At 35.2% G+C, this 15,153-nt stretch overlaps 1 protein-coding gene and 1 long non-coding RNA gene across 4 annotated transcripts in view; both read right to left on the bottom strand.

Moving 5' to 3' along the window:
• Nucleotides 1-15,153, bottom strand: part of SPAG16 (sperm associated antigen 16) — a 995,967-nt gene that overhangs the window by 828,282 nt on the left and 152,532 nt on the right. For all 3 annotated transcript variants that reach the window (XM_045481131.1, XM_045481130.1, XM_045481132.1), the window contains one exon: nucleotides 7,453-7,580. In XM_045481131.1, coding sequence (XP_045337087.1) covers nucleotides 7,453-7,580 — 128 coding nt within the window. The remainder of the gene's footprint in view (nucleotides 1-7,452; nucleotides 7,581-15,153) is intronic.
• LOC123599421 lies at nucleotides 1,513-2,245 on the bottom strand. Its single transcript, XR_006713144.1, has 2 exons — nucleotides 1,957-2,245; nucleotides 1,513-1,705 (listed from the first exon to the last, which is right to left on the bottom strand). It is a non-coding gene; the product is annotated as an uncharacterized LOC123599421 (long non-coding RNA).

Raw genomic sequence — 15,153 nt, 5'->3', positions numbered from 1 at the left:
CAGAAGGAGTCTTCTCTTGGAGTCTATGAAACGCTGGAATTGAAAATGCTTTGTGCATCATCTGTGACCAACGAAAAGACCTTTCCATAATTTTAGCTGTAAGCTGACCCAAAAAACAAATCAGAACACCTTCTGGAAGATGACAGCTGGTCAACAAACCCAAAGTGTCTGCACAAAGTTAGTTTAAGCTAAGGACAGTTACATGCAAGGGCATTGAAGACAATCTGAAATAAATTGAAAATCTAATCTCCTAATTAGATGATGTATTTATTCATGGAACACGCCCAAAAAGATAAACAGGTCATTAAAATGTATGTTTACATTTACTGTAAATTCATGTACCTTTTCCTTCTTAAAAATTAATGGCATAAATATTATCATTATTTAATGGAAGCTAACTGAATACCTTATTATGTTGATAGCAAATCATACAACCAGCAGAATATATCCTCATGGTATAAAGTATTTAAAATTATTCTGTACACTAGTTATAAGTAATGATTACACACATTTTTATCTGTATGTAATGATTATCCTCCTAAGGAGAATTGTCTTGAAACTTCAAGAAACTGCAAGTTCTTTGCTTATTTGTTTGGAGAATATAAACATTATAACAATTACAATATCAATTAAACTTATTATAAATATGTATTATAAAATACCAGTTAAATTTATAGTTATAAAAATGATTTAATGGTTAATTTGAAAACTCACATTTTAAAAGATAACTAGCAGTTTCTTATAAACACATATAATTTATAGCCAAAACAATAAGAGAAATTAAGCTTTATATTGACCCATGTTGAAAAATTACATTTCTAAATGCCCTTTTTCTTTTCTGCATTAAAAGCAACTTAGTCACTTTATCTTTATTTCCACAGAAGTGCATGGAATAGTACTGACATGGACCTAACCACTCGCCAGGTGGCACGCACAGTTGTGATTGTGTTCACAGCATGTTCTGAGGGCCCCATACAAATCTAAGCCTGCTTGGAAGTTTAATAGGCATCCCAAACATAACATGCCCAGCTCCATATTCCAAACCTTCCCCTCCCTTAGCTTCTCCCATAAAAATTAATAGTCACTGTATCTTCATTGGCTCTGACAAAAACCCTGGGACTCATCTTTAAATCCTCTCTTTCACCCCATATCCAGCTTATCAAAAAATACTATAGACTCTCATCAAAAAATAAAAATCTTACCATTTAGCCTCTATCCCATTGCATGCTGGCCCAGAATATCTTTACATATCTCTTGGATTATTGAAATTAGTTCCTAACCAGTCTGCCATATTCTATCTACCCTTAACCCCTCTGACAGTCTAATTTCCACACAGAAGTCACAGAGATCTTATGTAAATCAAATCAGGTAATTCTCAAAATCCTCCAACAGTTTTCTAGCATTCTTGGAACAAAATTCAATGTCCTCTTTACTACCATCTAGAAGGCCCTAAAGTCACACCCTTTTTGGTCCCCAAGTACCTAACTTCATTTTCTCCTCTTCTCTCTAAGCTCACCTACTTTATTTATCCTGGATTCCTTGCTGAAACATTTTGGAGATGTTCTCTTCTTAAGGGTTTTGCATTTGCTGTTCCTCCAGCTCTAATTTCTCGTCCTTAATTCTCCGTGTGTCTCACTTCCTCAGCTACTTCAAGTTTTTGTTATAGATCACCTTCTCAGAACAGTCCTGGATTTTCTCTTTAAACCTGAAGCCATGGGGCGCCTGGGTGGCGCAGTCGGTTAAGCGTCCGACTTCAGCCAGGTCACGATCTCGCGGTCCGTGAGTTCAAGCCCCGCGTCAGGCTCTGGGCTGATGGCTCAGAGCCTGGAGCCTGTTTCCGATTCTGTGTCTCCCTCTCTCTCTGCCCCTCCCCCGTTCATGCTCTGTCTCTCTCTATCCCAAAAATAAATAAACGTTGAAAAAAAAAAGAAAAAAAAAATTAAAAAAAAAAAAAACCTGAAGCCACCCTGCACTCCATTTCCTAGGCCCTGCTTTATTTATGTTTTTCTCTAGCACTTATGGCCAACAAATATATTGTAGCATAGATGTGTTCATTATTGGTTTATTACCTGTTCCTTACAACAAATTTAAGGCCCTGGGAACAGATTTCTGTGTATTTAGTTAACTGCCCAGAATAGTGACTGACAAATGCTCAATAATTTTTTTCTTAAATGAATGAGTAAATATTAAAGTACCACCAATCTTTTAAAATTTGATTTCATTCATCTTACATAGCCTAACTCATTTATTTTCATAGAAATATAGTGCATTTGTCAGGGCAATGAAAGCAGTACCACAGAAAAAGCTTGAGGAAGGTCAGGAACTCACCAAGCAACAGATGACTCAAGAACACACGCTCCTTCTAGCATGTGGCTCACCACTTTCAAAGTCTTTTGATATCAACTAGGAAAATGAGGATGGACAGAGTAGACAATACCAATGGAAGCCTAAGGGGTTGGACCTGAAAGTGGTATACACTGGCTTTGGTCAGAATTAGTAACATAGAGCTTCCATATAACCTTCCATATTCCATATAATCTCCCAACGGGCCCAAGGAAGAGAAGACTGGGTTGGTGAGCATCTAGCCAGGCTCTCCCACACATAAACTAGGAAAACACTAACGTTCTTTTTTTTTTTTTTTTTTTTTACTTTTATAAAATACTTTAAAATTTATGCTGCATACCTATGGAGAACCATGACAGAAATTAAGTAGAATGATGGGATTGTACATGACCGGAGGAGTAGGAGTGAAATATTAGCTACATTTTTCAACAGCTGCTTCTCCTAGTAGGTGATATTTGAGCTGAGATATTAGAGATGAGAAAGCCAGACATGCAAAAATTAGAGATGCAACAACACAAGCAGAAAGAAGAGCTAGTATAAAAGCCCTGGGAAAGTATAAACTGTGGTATGTTTGCAAATAGTAGTGAGAAGACTGAAGTAGCTGAGGGTACTGGGGAGGGGATGTGAGGGAGTACATGGCCCAAGAGGCAGGTAGGAGACAACTTGTGGAGCCTGATATGCCACAGTAGCAAGTTTACACTGTAAAACAAGGGGAAGACGTTATTGTATTTAAAGAAGGGAATTTTGTGATCTGATTTACATTTTTAAAAGATCTGTCTGGTTACTGTGAAGTGAGTGAATTATTATAAGGCAAGGTAGGGTGAATTAGTAGGCTTTTGCAATAGCACAGACTTGGAAAAATGTAAATGTATTCTGGAGGAAGCACCTATCAGACTCACTGGTAGAGCTAATGGTGGGAACCGAAGGGTGAGAGAATGAGCAATCCCAATGACTCCTAGGCCTTTAGCTTGAGTAAATTCACATACGTTCACATTTTGCTTTTACAAAAATAAGGAAGGTCAGAAGGCCATGTTTTCTGGAAGGAAAAAAAGAGATTTCTTTCTGGGCGTGACAATTTGGAAAAATCTATTAGATACCCAAGCTTAGGAGAGAAGTCAATGGTAGAGATACCAGCATGGGAATTATCAACACATGGAGAGTATTTATAGCCTGAGGATGGGAGAGGCCACCTGGAGAAGTGTATTAGTGAGAAGAAGAAGCTGTGCGCTGAGCCAGGGAGGAGTTGGGGAGGTGGAGTCTATCAACCAGAACTCTGGCAGAAGAGAACAGCCTCCTGAAGACGCTGAGCAGGACAGCTTGGGACTCAGCAGGAAAACCAGGGCCATAGAAATAATGAGAGTCAGGAGAGTAAAAGCAGGCGTGGCAGGTTGTAGTGACCGAATCTGAGAGGTAAAGAAGATGAGAACAGGTAAGTGGCACTGGCGGTGGGCACCAAAGGAGCAAACGACGGACAAAAGTAGTTTCAGAGGAGAGGAAAGAAAGGAAACTGAAGGGGAGAATACAGAAAGAACTAGTAGAGGCTGTTAGTTCCATCAGCACTTCTGCCAACCATTTTGATGAAAATGAGCCAGAGCAGCTTCTGAGGAAAGAGCATAGCTGCAGTAGGGGGTTGTCAGGTCAAGGGAAAAAAAAGTGTTTTTAACTAATGGGAGTTACTTAAGGATATTTTCTAGGTTGATAGGAATTATCCTGTGAGAGTAGAAAAAAAGACATCTACCTAAATCACAACTTAAAAACTCTTAACTAATCTGATTTAAAATCCTGGTTCCTCAACCTATGAAATTGCACTCTATAAAAATGCAAATTAGTAAGACATTAAGAATCTTTAAATTATCTGGAATTAATATGCATTTATTTTATTTTGACCTTGTTAGAAAAACATAGTAAAAATAAATTTTAATAAATCTTGTTTTTCCAGGGAAAGAACGTATAATTAACAAATTCTGCACTTAAGCACAATCTAATTATTTTAATATTTAAGTTTAAAGCAATTATCAGGGGGAAATGATATTGATCAAACTCATAGGTTATATAGTTGTATGTTACTGGCAAACTTGTATGCCTTATTGTGAATACAGACACTATTTCCTCAGCATTTTTCTTTAAAATAATGCATGGCTTCTTCACTGTCTAGAGGTTTGCTTTTGGGTTAACCAGACCCGATACAAATTCTTTCTCTGTGATTCTCAAGATCTCTGAGCTGTGTATGTGTGTGAGAGAGAGAGAAATAGGGAAGATAATAAATTCCCTATAGAAACATAAAGGTCAAACATAGCGTGTATAAAGCAAAGCAGCTGAATCCTGGCATTTATAGATGCTTATTGTTATTACTGATATTCTTTTATTATTATTTATTATTATTATTATTATTATTTTGATAAAGATAAGGAACCTATACACCACAGAGGGAGAGCTTAATTTCCATTGATGGCAACTGACAAACAAAAATAAATAAACAGAAATTTATAAAACAAAAGCCTTTTCCTTATTCCTTAAAGAAATATATATATGAGTCAATAAACATTATATTAAAGAATCATAAAGTACGAAACCTTTGGGTGTGTATGTGGGGTCAGGGAGAGAGTGATTTGGTTTTCAAATTAAGAATAGAGAATATTAAATTATTTGAGCAACACAGAAAACTTACAATTTAATTTTATACTATGGTTAGTTAAGGGTTGGTGGTATAGAATGAGAATACAGAGAAAGAGGCAGAGTAAAAGAAGTGGGGAGAGAAATAAGCACGTGACAATGAAGAAATGGTGGTATGAAGAAGTAGCAACCAAGACAAATTGGAAATGAGTAAGACAGGCAACAAAAGGCTCAGGTAAATGAGTTGTCCCAAAGTCACAGCTTAATCTTCCTTTGAGGCATGTTACTCTAGAAAATTAGTGATTATTCTCTCTATTAGTGATTGTTTTTTGTTTTGTTTTTGTTTTTTGTTTTTGTTTTTGTTTTTGTTTTTTAACTGCCTAACTTATAATGTTAGAATCTTCTTTCCTAATGAGCTAACTAGTGAAGATGGTGACAGAGAAATTATTCCCTGGGTTGCAGTAGTAGTTACCAGGGCAGCTGTTTTTCCAAAGGCTGGAAATAAATCAAGCTGAAATCCAGATTTTGTCTTTTACTAAAAGTTAAATATTTACCTCATTATATTCTCTTCATTTTCATTTAATGGAAACTTTTCCCTTAACCTCCACTTAATGATTGGATTGACCAGCATTTCTCATTTTCTCTGTAAACTATGCTAGTTGTGTTCACTGTGCCTCGACTACTCAGAGCTCTCAGACCACACCCAAGCAGACCAGCACAAGGTACTCTCACCAGCTAACAGCCATGATTACAAAGAGTTCAAAGGAGTATTTTACTAACCCTCCTTATAAGTCAGTTGTGTTTGCTATTGTAAATGTAATTAAAAGACTAATCAAGGTGATGAAATATGAATGTGATAAATATGCTGTCAATGAAAATTAAATTAATACTATGGAAAGGTAAGAGGATCATCTACTGAGTGTCTGAAGTTCTTGTTTCAGATTAAGGAAATAACAAAATTGAAACTGTAAGTGATACATTATTGGTATAGCTTATGGAAGAGTGTAAAATTCCAATCAACAGTCAATCAAAGAAAAAGTCATGGCCTTCTTGTTTTCACTCTTATGTGGATCCTGAGAAACTTAACAGAAACCCATGGGGGAGGGGAAGGAAAAAAAAAAAGAGAGAGAGGTTAGAGTGGGAGAGAGCCAAAGCATAAGAGACTCAAAAAATGAGAACAAACTGAGGGCTGATGGAGGGTGGGAGGGAGGGGAGGGTAGGTGATGGGTATTGAAGAGGGCATCTTTTGGGATGAGCACTGGGTGTGGTATGGAAACCAATTTGACAATAAATTTCATATATTAAAAAAAAAAGAAAAAGTCATGGCCTTACATCAAAAGACTGGCATGTGAATGCAAATGCACTATTTTAAGACAAAATACAATACATACTTCAGGTTGAATGTATCATTTTTATGGCTCCCTTTACAAACAGACCTTTTCAGTTCAGTAACTTACTGGTTTTGGTCAGGGTAGATAAGATCATATCTGCTGTGCCCTTAAGTAAGATATTAAAGATAATAAATATTCTTGCTACATGGAAGTAATCAAACAAGTAGGGTTTAGAAAATAAATAACATATCCAGTCAGTGGGAGCAGAGAAAAGTTTGCAAATGAAAAAAAAAAAGTACTCACCACAGGTAAATGCGTGTAAGTTATCAGAGTTGGTTAACATCTTATTTTGAGACATTTTTCCTCATTAAATATAACAGGAACAATTATATAATGTTTGCCATACATTTTTTACAAGCCTAAAATTTCCTGAAGATTGATGACATAAATTTGGCAATATATGAACAAATGTAACAAAAGAATATTACTTACCTAAACCATAATCTAAGTGATATATCCATGATCACATCCTAAAAGCTTACCACTTACTAAACTTTTAATAACCACAGAACTGTATCATAGAACATATATATATGCAGATTGCCCATGTTAATATTTATCTTGAAAACTGAATACCAGTGTAAAATTTTAAGATATAAAATAGGTATGAATATAAATATGCAGATTCAGAAAAGAATGCATTTAATAAATACCAAGTAATAAGTTTTTGTCTTTCAACTGATAGGATTGTGGTTCACAAAACTAGTCCTCAAAACAAAATAAACGATTTGTTAATGAGGAAAAAACATACATTGATAATAAGTAAATAATCAAATGAAATCCTTAGTTGCTGAGATCCCATATTTAGAAGAAATCCTACAAACATCTCTAGAAATTAGTTGTGCTTTCTTTTAACCCTGAACTACAACCTCTACAATAAACATACACAATAGTGCACTTAGTCTGTACTGCCACCAAGTGCCTAAAGCAATTAATTTTAAGTTTCTTGCAGCAGCTATAAGCAGATTCTTTTGCTGTTATGAGTAGCAATTTGGAAACAGGCTAAGAGCAAATCACTTCAACCATGAATGGCTATAAGAGCAACACAATTTAGACATGACAACAAAATCTCAAAGGCATTAATAAAAAACATCAAGAATCCTACCAGCTCACTGGAAGTTCATGAAGTCTAAAAATGTTATTCAGCTTGTAGTCAACTTTTGCTGGACAAATATTTTCTTTATATAAATACAGGTTTGGATTTGGTTGCATATCTGTGGGAAATTCTGAATCCTAGATAAAAAAGAAAAAGCAAGAGCTATGTGCAAAATAGGCATATCACTGTACACACTGATAGTCTTATTTAATATTCTATCTTATTTAATATTAAATTATAACATAAATATTACCAGTATATTCCCTCAGGACTTACCATAAGTCCTTAATTTCCTATTTTAGTTTGAGAAAACATGCAAAAAAGATAAAATGTTAAATAAGGCACATACTATTTATAAGTTTAAACTGCATGCTACATGGTAAAAATTATTTTAAAACACACCACTATTAAATTACAGTGAAGCACAATATAGCACTTTCTTATATTATTGGTCAACTGTCCTTTTTCAGAAAGTTTCCATCCCCAGCAGTAATGTCACCAAAATCTGTGATTATTCTTACACTCCTTTTGTCCTCTATAAATGGTAAACCAAAAACATTTTTAATTGGGAAACAAAGTAATTACGTATGTTATTTGATTAATCATGGTATTCTTCTTTAAACCTGAGGACACAGGGCTAATTTAAAGGCACTTACTAAAAGTAAAAGATTTCTGTCTTAATCACTTTAAATCTCACATACATTAGAATCCACATCTGCCAAGCAAATTGTAACTGGAGATCAAAGATGATTTTTAGTCCATGAGAAAGTAAGCTACCCTCAGCAGAAGGAGGATATACTATGAACAGGCACTTTTTATTTTAATTTGTTTAGTTTTTTTTATTTTTGAGAGAGAGGGAGACACAGAATCCCAAAGCAGGCTCCAGACTCTGAGCTGTCAGCATACAGCCTAACACGGGGCTTGAAGTCATGAACCGTGAGATCATGACTTGAGCCAAACTCGGACGCTTAACCGACTAAGTCACTCAGGCACCCCAGCACAGGCACTTAATTAACATGGATGCATTAATTGCTCAATTCCACAGGAAAAAAAAAAGGAAGTAATCAATCCACTTACACTTAATGCTTTAAAATTACCTTTAGAGAGGGAGGTATATCATTTGTGTACTCATTCATTTATTCCAAAAATATCTGTCAGTGCTACTTTAGGCATAAAGCAGGCATACTTAGGCATAAGGAATCCACTAATGAACAAAGATAAAAAGTCTTGCCCTTGTGGAGGTTACATTGGAGTTGGAAAATGATAAAAACCAATTTTCATAAAGAAGAATTTTTCTGATAAAATAATATACATTCACATAGAAATATCATGCATTCAGGGGCTGGGTGGCTCAGTCAGTTATGTGTCCAACTCTTGATTTCATCTTAGGTCATAATCTCATGGTTCTTGAGATCAAGCCCTGTGTTGGGCACTGTGCTAATAGTGCGGAGTCTGCTTGGGATTGTTTTTCTGCTACTACTCTCCGGCTCACGCATATGCACTCTCTCTATATACTACCAAGAAAAAGGACAGGATATCTTATTCTCACCATACAAATATAATTGCTATTAGCACTTTGATGTAATAATTTGCCTCTAATTTTTTACAAAATTGAGACCATGCTCTCTTATCCACCCTCCATTTTTCACTTAACATTATACCACTGCATTTTCTAGTCTATTCTGAAAGTATCATATTGTTTTTAACATTTAGCTATTTTTATTTTCCTTACATTATCAGTGGCATGAACAGCTTTCTGTCTATAAATCTGCATTTCACTGATTATATCCTTAAAGTGTAAATAAATAATTCAAATAAAATAGGGGCGCCTGGGTGGCTCAGTCGGTTGAGCGACCGACTTCGGCTCAGGTCATGATCTCACAGTTTGTGAGTTCGAGCCCCGCGTCGGGCTCTGTGCTGACAGCTCAGAGCCTGGAGCCTGCTTCTGATTCTGTGTCTCCCTCTCTCTCTGACCCTCCCCCATTCGTGCTCTGTCTCTCTCTGCCTCAGAAATAAACATTAAAAAATTTTTTTTAATTATAAAATAAATACTTAACAAAAAACATGATACCTCTTCATAGACTGCTTTTCAGAAACGTTATATGAATGTATATGCTGCCTGTCATATAATACTGTGTGCAATTCACCGCAACTTTGTTAATGCTATATACACATATATACACATACTTCCTCACTTTTAAAATAATACATTCGGTAAGATACTTCTTTGACTAATATTTATCATTGAGCATCTATTACATGACAGGCACTAGTTTTAGCTCTTATGTCATTGGACAAAATAGACAAAACCCCCTTCCTTGTGGAGATTACACTCTAGTGTGAGGACACCAAATAATAAACATGTAAACTATATTATATCTATATGCTAAAAAGTCTAAGGGAAAATTGTTGTTAATTCATATTTAAAAAAACTATTTTATTGACATTTCTTAATTGATTAGGTTTAAGTTTTGGGTTTCTTATTTCTTGCTTTACTTCTTTTTTTTCTGAACTGTATGTTTATGCCTTTTGCCCATTTTTGTATTGTTATGATAATTCATTTTAATAATGTTGCTTGGGTTTGAAATGGAGGCAGGATAAATTATTATGCTAGAAAATATGGCAAAGTGAATCAGAATCCAGTCTTATATAATTTTTTGACTCCATGGAAAATCTAGAACCATAAACTTATTATCTGCAGCAATTTTTACAAGCAATCATTATTTTTAAACCAATCATTATATAAAACTAATACAATGAGACATTTAATAAAACCTAATCAACTAGGCTTAATAAAAACCAAATCAGCTACATCCTATTTGGTGTAGCCGAAAAGAATACAGAAAAATATAATAATACCTGAACAAGTATTTAAAAGAAAATTTATAAGAGTAGCAAAGGCCTAGAAACAGCAATCCTATCTAAACATAAATGCACTTGCAGAAGCAAAAGGTAAGAACCCTTCTATTGCCCAGCATGTAAACCGAAATATTCCAGGAAACAAAAGCAAATAAATGGGCAGGCAGGACCAGTGAGGCAAATGCAGGATTCATAAATAAGGACTATGCATAGAGAACAGAGGGAATAAAATAAATTTTAAAACTGTTCTTTCAAATGACATAACCATTATTATTTCTTTGTATTGACAAAGTACAACTGCAGGGCACAGCTAAGCTCTCAATAATATACTTTGATAGGTCAGCAGTTCTTTTACTCTGCCCACCCTTTGAAATCATCAGGCAGCTTTTTAAAAATACAAATTCTACTGGATCCCACCCCAGACCAATTAAGTAATAATTTCCAAAGGTAAGGCTCTGACATTGGTATTTATTTTAAATTTCCCCATGTGAAATAAAAGTCAGGATTTAAAATCCTGGCTTTCCCTAGTGATTCAGTTCCACTACATACTAGCATGAGAATTTAGTCAAGCTATTTAACAAACTTTTTAGGATGCATTTTTCCATCGGTAAACTACAATCAAAATTACACCCGATTAATAGGCTGCTGTGAGTAGTAAGTGAGATAATCTCTGTAAAGTAGTAATCACATGCTTGGTACCTAATAAATCCTTAATAATAATTAGCTATTTCTGTGGATATTTATATTGCTGCAATTAGTGGCACATTTTAATTTCAAATGCTTAGTAATTTCATTATGAATTATGTCGTACTCTATTTATAACAAAATATTTTATATTACTCAAATTTCAGGTTTAATATTCTCCTGGGATATAGATTGAAGCAGATAGTAATATGATCTCACCTGTCAGAATCCTAGTCCTATATCTAGTTAACTGTTGGTTACCTCTATTTGTCCCAGCTTCAATAATAAAAGGAATTCTTGCTTCACTGACCAGCCAGTCGGAATCAAATACAGTCTTGCTGCTTATATTCAAAGGATGAAAAACCTGATGGGTAACTGTGGGGAAATGGGTTCTACATACATAAATGGATTAGAAAAAAATCTTAGGGCAGAAAGTCGCCACCACAGGCGAAAGTGCCCGAGGTTAGCTAGCGAGATACTGTAACGGGATCACGAGTAAATTGTTAGATAACCTGAAGGAAATTACTTTCCATCTGATGCCAATACACTCCACTTGCCCCCAGACCCTTTGCTTCTTATACACACAGGTTAATGATTAGTGTCTGATTGTTTTCTCCACGTTCACATGTGTAAGATCTTATTTTCTTCACGTCACTACGTGGGTAATATCTTTTGTTTTCTTCATGTTCATCACGTGGGTAATATCTTGTGAGCTCAATAAATACAGAGACAAAACCGCTGTTTGGGGCTTTTGTCTCCTCCTGGACATTAGCCTCTCTTGTATTCAATTCTGCATCTGCTCTCTTGCTTGAAAAGAAGAAACTCCAGACTCAGAGTCTTCAACAGGTAACTCTTCCTCTGTTTTGGTGATGTATCAATTAGGCATCCCCTGTATCTATCCTTATTAGGAAGCCAAACTATCTATTTGGCCTCATATCAGAGTGTCTTAGGTACTTAGGCTTTTTACAGGTCCTGTATCTATGCCATTCAACTCATGTCTGCTTCTCTATCTTGTTCTTTGCTTTCCATTGACCTGACATTCAAGGGAATTACTCAGACCAATTTTGAACCTGAAGTTCAAGATTATTCACTCAAGCATTCACTCAACATTTGAATGTTTATTCTGTATGGTACTATGTCACTTACCTTACTTAACGGTAAGGTACCTTACTTAACAGGTACTATGTTAATTACCATACCAAAAAACAAGTGGAAGACACTCCTTCCATTGAAGGATTCACAGTCTCATGAAGGAACAGTATAAATGAAAAACTACATCATTGAGAAAACCTAGTAGAAACATGCAGAAGATATTAAGGTGAAAAAATAAGGTGTAAATCTATTGGAATGAAGTAGATATACAATTGGGCAAATTGGAAATATCTATTGAAATAAAAACTGACTTGTTTTTTCTAGTGGTTCCACTGCTGGGCATTGGCCTTATGGATATTTTCACAAAGGTTTCCCAAATTACATATGTAAGTTTTCTATTTTTTTAATTTAATTTTGTGGTTTCTGTTTTGTTTTCTAATCTGTAGTATTTCTTACAATGTTGGGTATTTAAAACAATCTAATTGTGTATTCGTATACTGATTTATTTTAATATATTTTAATCACAGTACAATTCTTGTATACTACATAAAATAGAATGAGGTATTTGCAGAACTTATATAACCCTAGTGTACCAATATGGCCTTGTTGATTGTTATAATACTAAAAAAATATTCATACTACTTGGAAAACAGCTGATACCCTGAGCATGTCTTCCATGTTCCTCTCTACCACTGACCCTAGCCCCTACTTTGGGTACTAACCCTTGTTCCCAATTTATTCACCATCATGCCCTAATTAAAGTAATTTCTAGCACACCTGGGCCTCCAGGACCTTTCTCCCATCCCACATCCAGCATCTATTCTGATTGGTCAATGCCCATGTTATAATGGTTGTTAACTATTTTGAATATCACTTAGAATTTTTACGTATTTATAGAGAATAAGCTCTGTGATATATTATTTTTTAAGCTCTGTGATATATTATTAACTTAACAAAGAAATTTACAGAAGAGAATATAAATAAAATCATCCCATTTTTATAAAGTAAAAAAGATCTACATTGGTAAGCACTGATGTATATATAACACATTTTTAAATTTTTTTTTTTCAACGTTTATTTATTTTTGGGACAGAGAGAGACAGAGCATGAACAGGGGAGGGGCAGAGAGAGATGGAGACACAGAATCGGAAACAGGCTCCAGGCCCTGAGCCATCAGCCCAGAGCCTGACGCGGGGCTCGAACTCACAGACCGCGAGATCGTGACCTGGTTGAAGTCGGACGCTTAACCGACTGCGCCACCCAGGCGCCCCATATATAACACATTTTTAGAGAGAGAAACTTAACAACGGTCAACAAATGGATATCAAAACAAAGAGGAGAATTATTTACCTTTAATTTTATATCTTTACTGTTTGAATATTTTACATGAACATGTATTGTTTTTTTCTTAAATTTTAAAATATAGAAATCTATATAAGGAAATCAGTCCTACATATATGAAATGCTCTTTAATTTGTACCTAGTATTTTCAAACCAGCACTTAACTGGATATAATTTAGTTAAAAACCCGGATTTAAATGACTATTTAAATAAATCAAGTTTGGTAGGTGTAGCAGAGGCTATTGAAAGCTCTTCTGCATTTCTCTGCCTCCCTTGCAGTTAAACAGAGTTAAAGTGATTGGATTTTGAAACAGGATATAAGTAGAAATGATGTAAGCCACTTCCAGTCCTAGCCTTGAAACATCCTGACGTAGTGCACCATTTTTCTTTTCCTGTCACAATGACTTTGGAGAATTATGTAGATGACAGATGGTGTAGATGACAGATAGCTGCCCACATCCCAGAATCACTGAATGGAGGAGAGTCACACACAGTCACACCATCCACAAGTTACAAATGAACCTTTCTTGAGACAGGACTATAGATTTTCATCTCTCTCTTGCAGCAGCTAATGTTGTTTACACTGACCAATATAGTTAGGGAATGATTATGATTAATTATTGGCCATTTACATTAATTTTTAAAAATTTAGGGGCTCCTGGGTGGCGCAGTCGGTTAAGCATCCGACTTCAGCCAGGTCACGATCTCGCGGTCTGTGAGTTCGAGCCCCGCGTTGGGCTCTGGGCTGATGGCTCAGAGCCTGGAGCCTGTTTCCGATTCTGTGTCTCCCTCTCTCTCTGCCCCTCCCCCGTTCATGCTCTGTCTCTCTCTGTCCCAAAAATAAATAAACGTTGAAAAAAAAAATTTAAAGGTAAAGGATGAATGTTTTAAGATAGATACTGGATTAAATAAATGCCTAATCAAAACAGATTTTAATGCATTTTTTGTCTTCTTGTCTTAAATCCCCATGTGGAGAGGAATTTACCAAAAATGGAGAAGTTTTGTTCAGGCTTCTGTGCCCTCATTATTTCATTTATCATTCAAGTAGTCCATGCCTGCTGACAAACTTCACGCATCACCATCTAGTAAATGACTGACAACTGACATTATCAGCATGACTTCATTGAGCTAATTGACATTCACAGTCTAAGTATGAAAATGGAAGTGGGTCAGGGCAAACCTTCCTTATTTAGGTATTTGTTCAGTTTCTTGATGTTTATATTTGTTTGTATTATTGTGGCCTTAGATTGTAGGGAGAAGGATTATAGTTATAAAGTGCTGTTTTCATAGGTACTTAAGCATTTGTGATCTAAGTTCCTAATTATTCTTTAAAGTTTCTACTCTAAATGACTATATGAAGCAAAATAGTTTTAACTATGTTAAAGCTATCACTAAGTTCTGTTTTACTTTGATTCATATCAAATTAGACTAAAAAGCCTAGCAAAAAATAAAATGGACAACCAATAACTATCAGTTGGAAACTCCTCTACTTGATCATATTTTTAGAGTACATTTCTAGACTAAACTGCTTATTTGTGCCACCAACCAATAGAACAAAGATTTATTTGATTTAAAAACACAAGAAATGACAATTAGATTTATACTATTGCTGAGTATATATAGGATTTTTCATGAAAGGAATTATTTTAAGAAACACCTTTAGGATACAAAAATTGAGAAGCTTAGAAAAAATTAACAGCAAATACAAAAATTGACAAGCTTAATTTGTCAAAA

The sequence above is a fragment of the Leopardus geoffroyi genome, chromosome C1, assembly GCF_018350155.1.
Source record: "Leopardus geoffroyi isolate Oge1 chromosome C1, O.geoffroyi_Oge1_pat1.0, whole genome shotgun sequence".
Classification (NCBI taxonomy): domain Eukaryota; kingdom Metazoa; phylum Chordata; class Mammalia; order Carnivora; family Felidae; genus Leopardus; species Leopardus geoffroyi.
The sequence above is the reverse complement of the archived record's forward strand: the minus strand, read 5'-3'. Positions and strand labels throughout refer to the sequence as shown.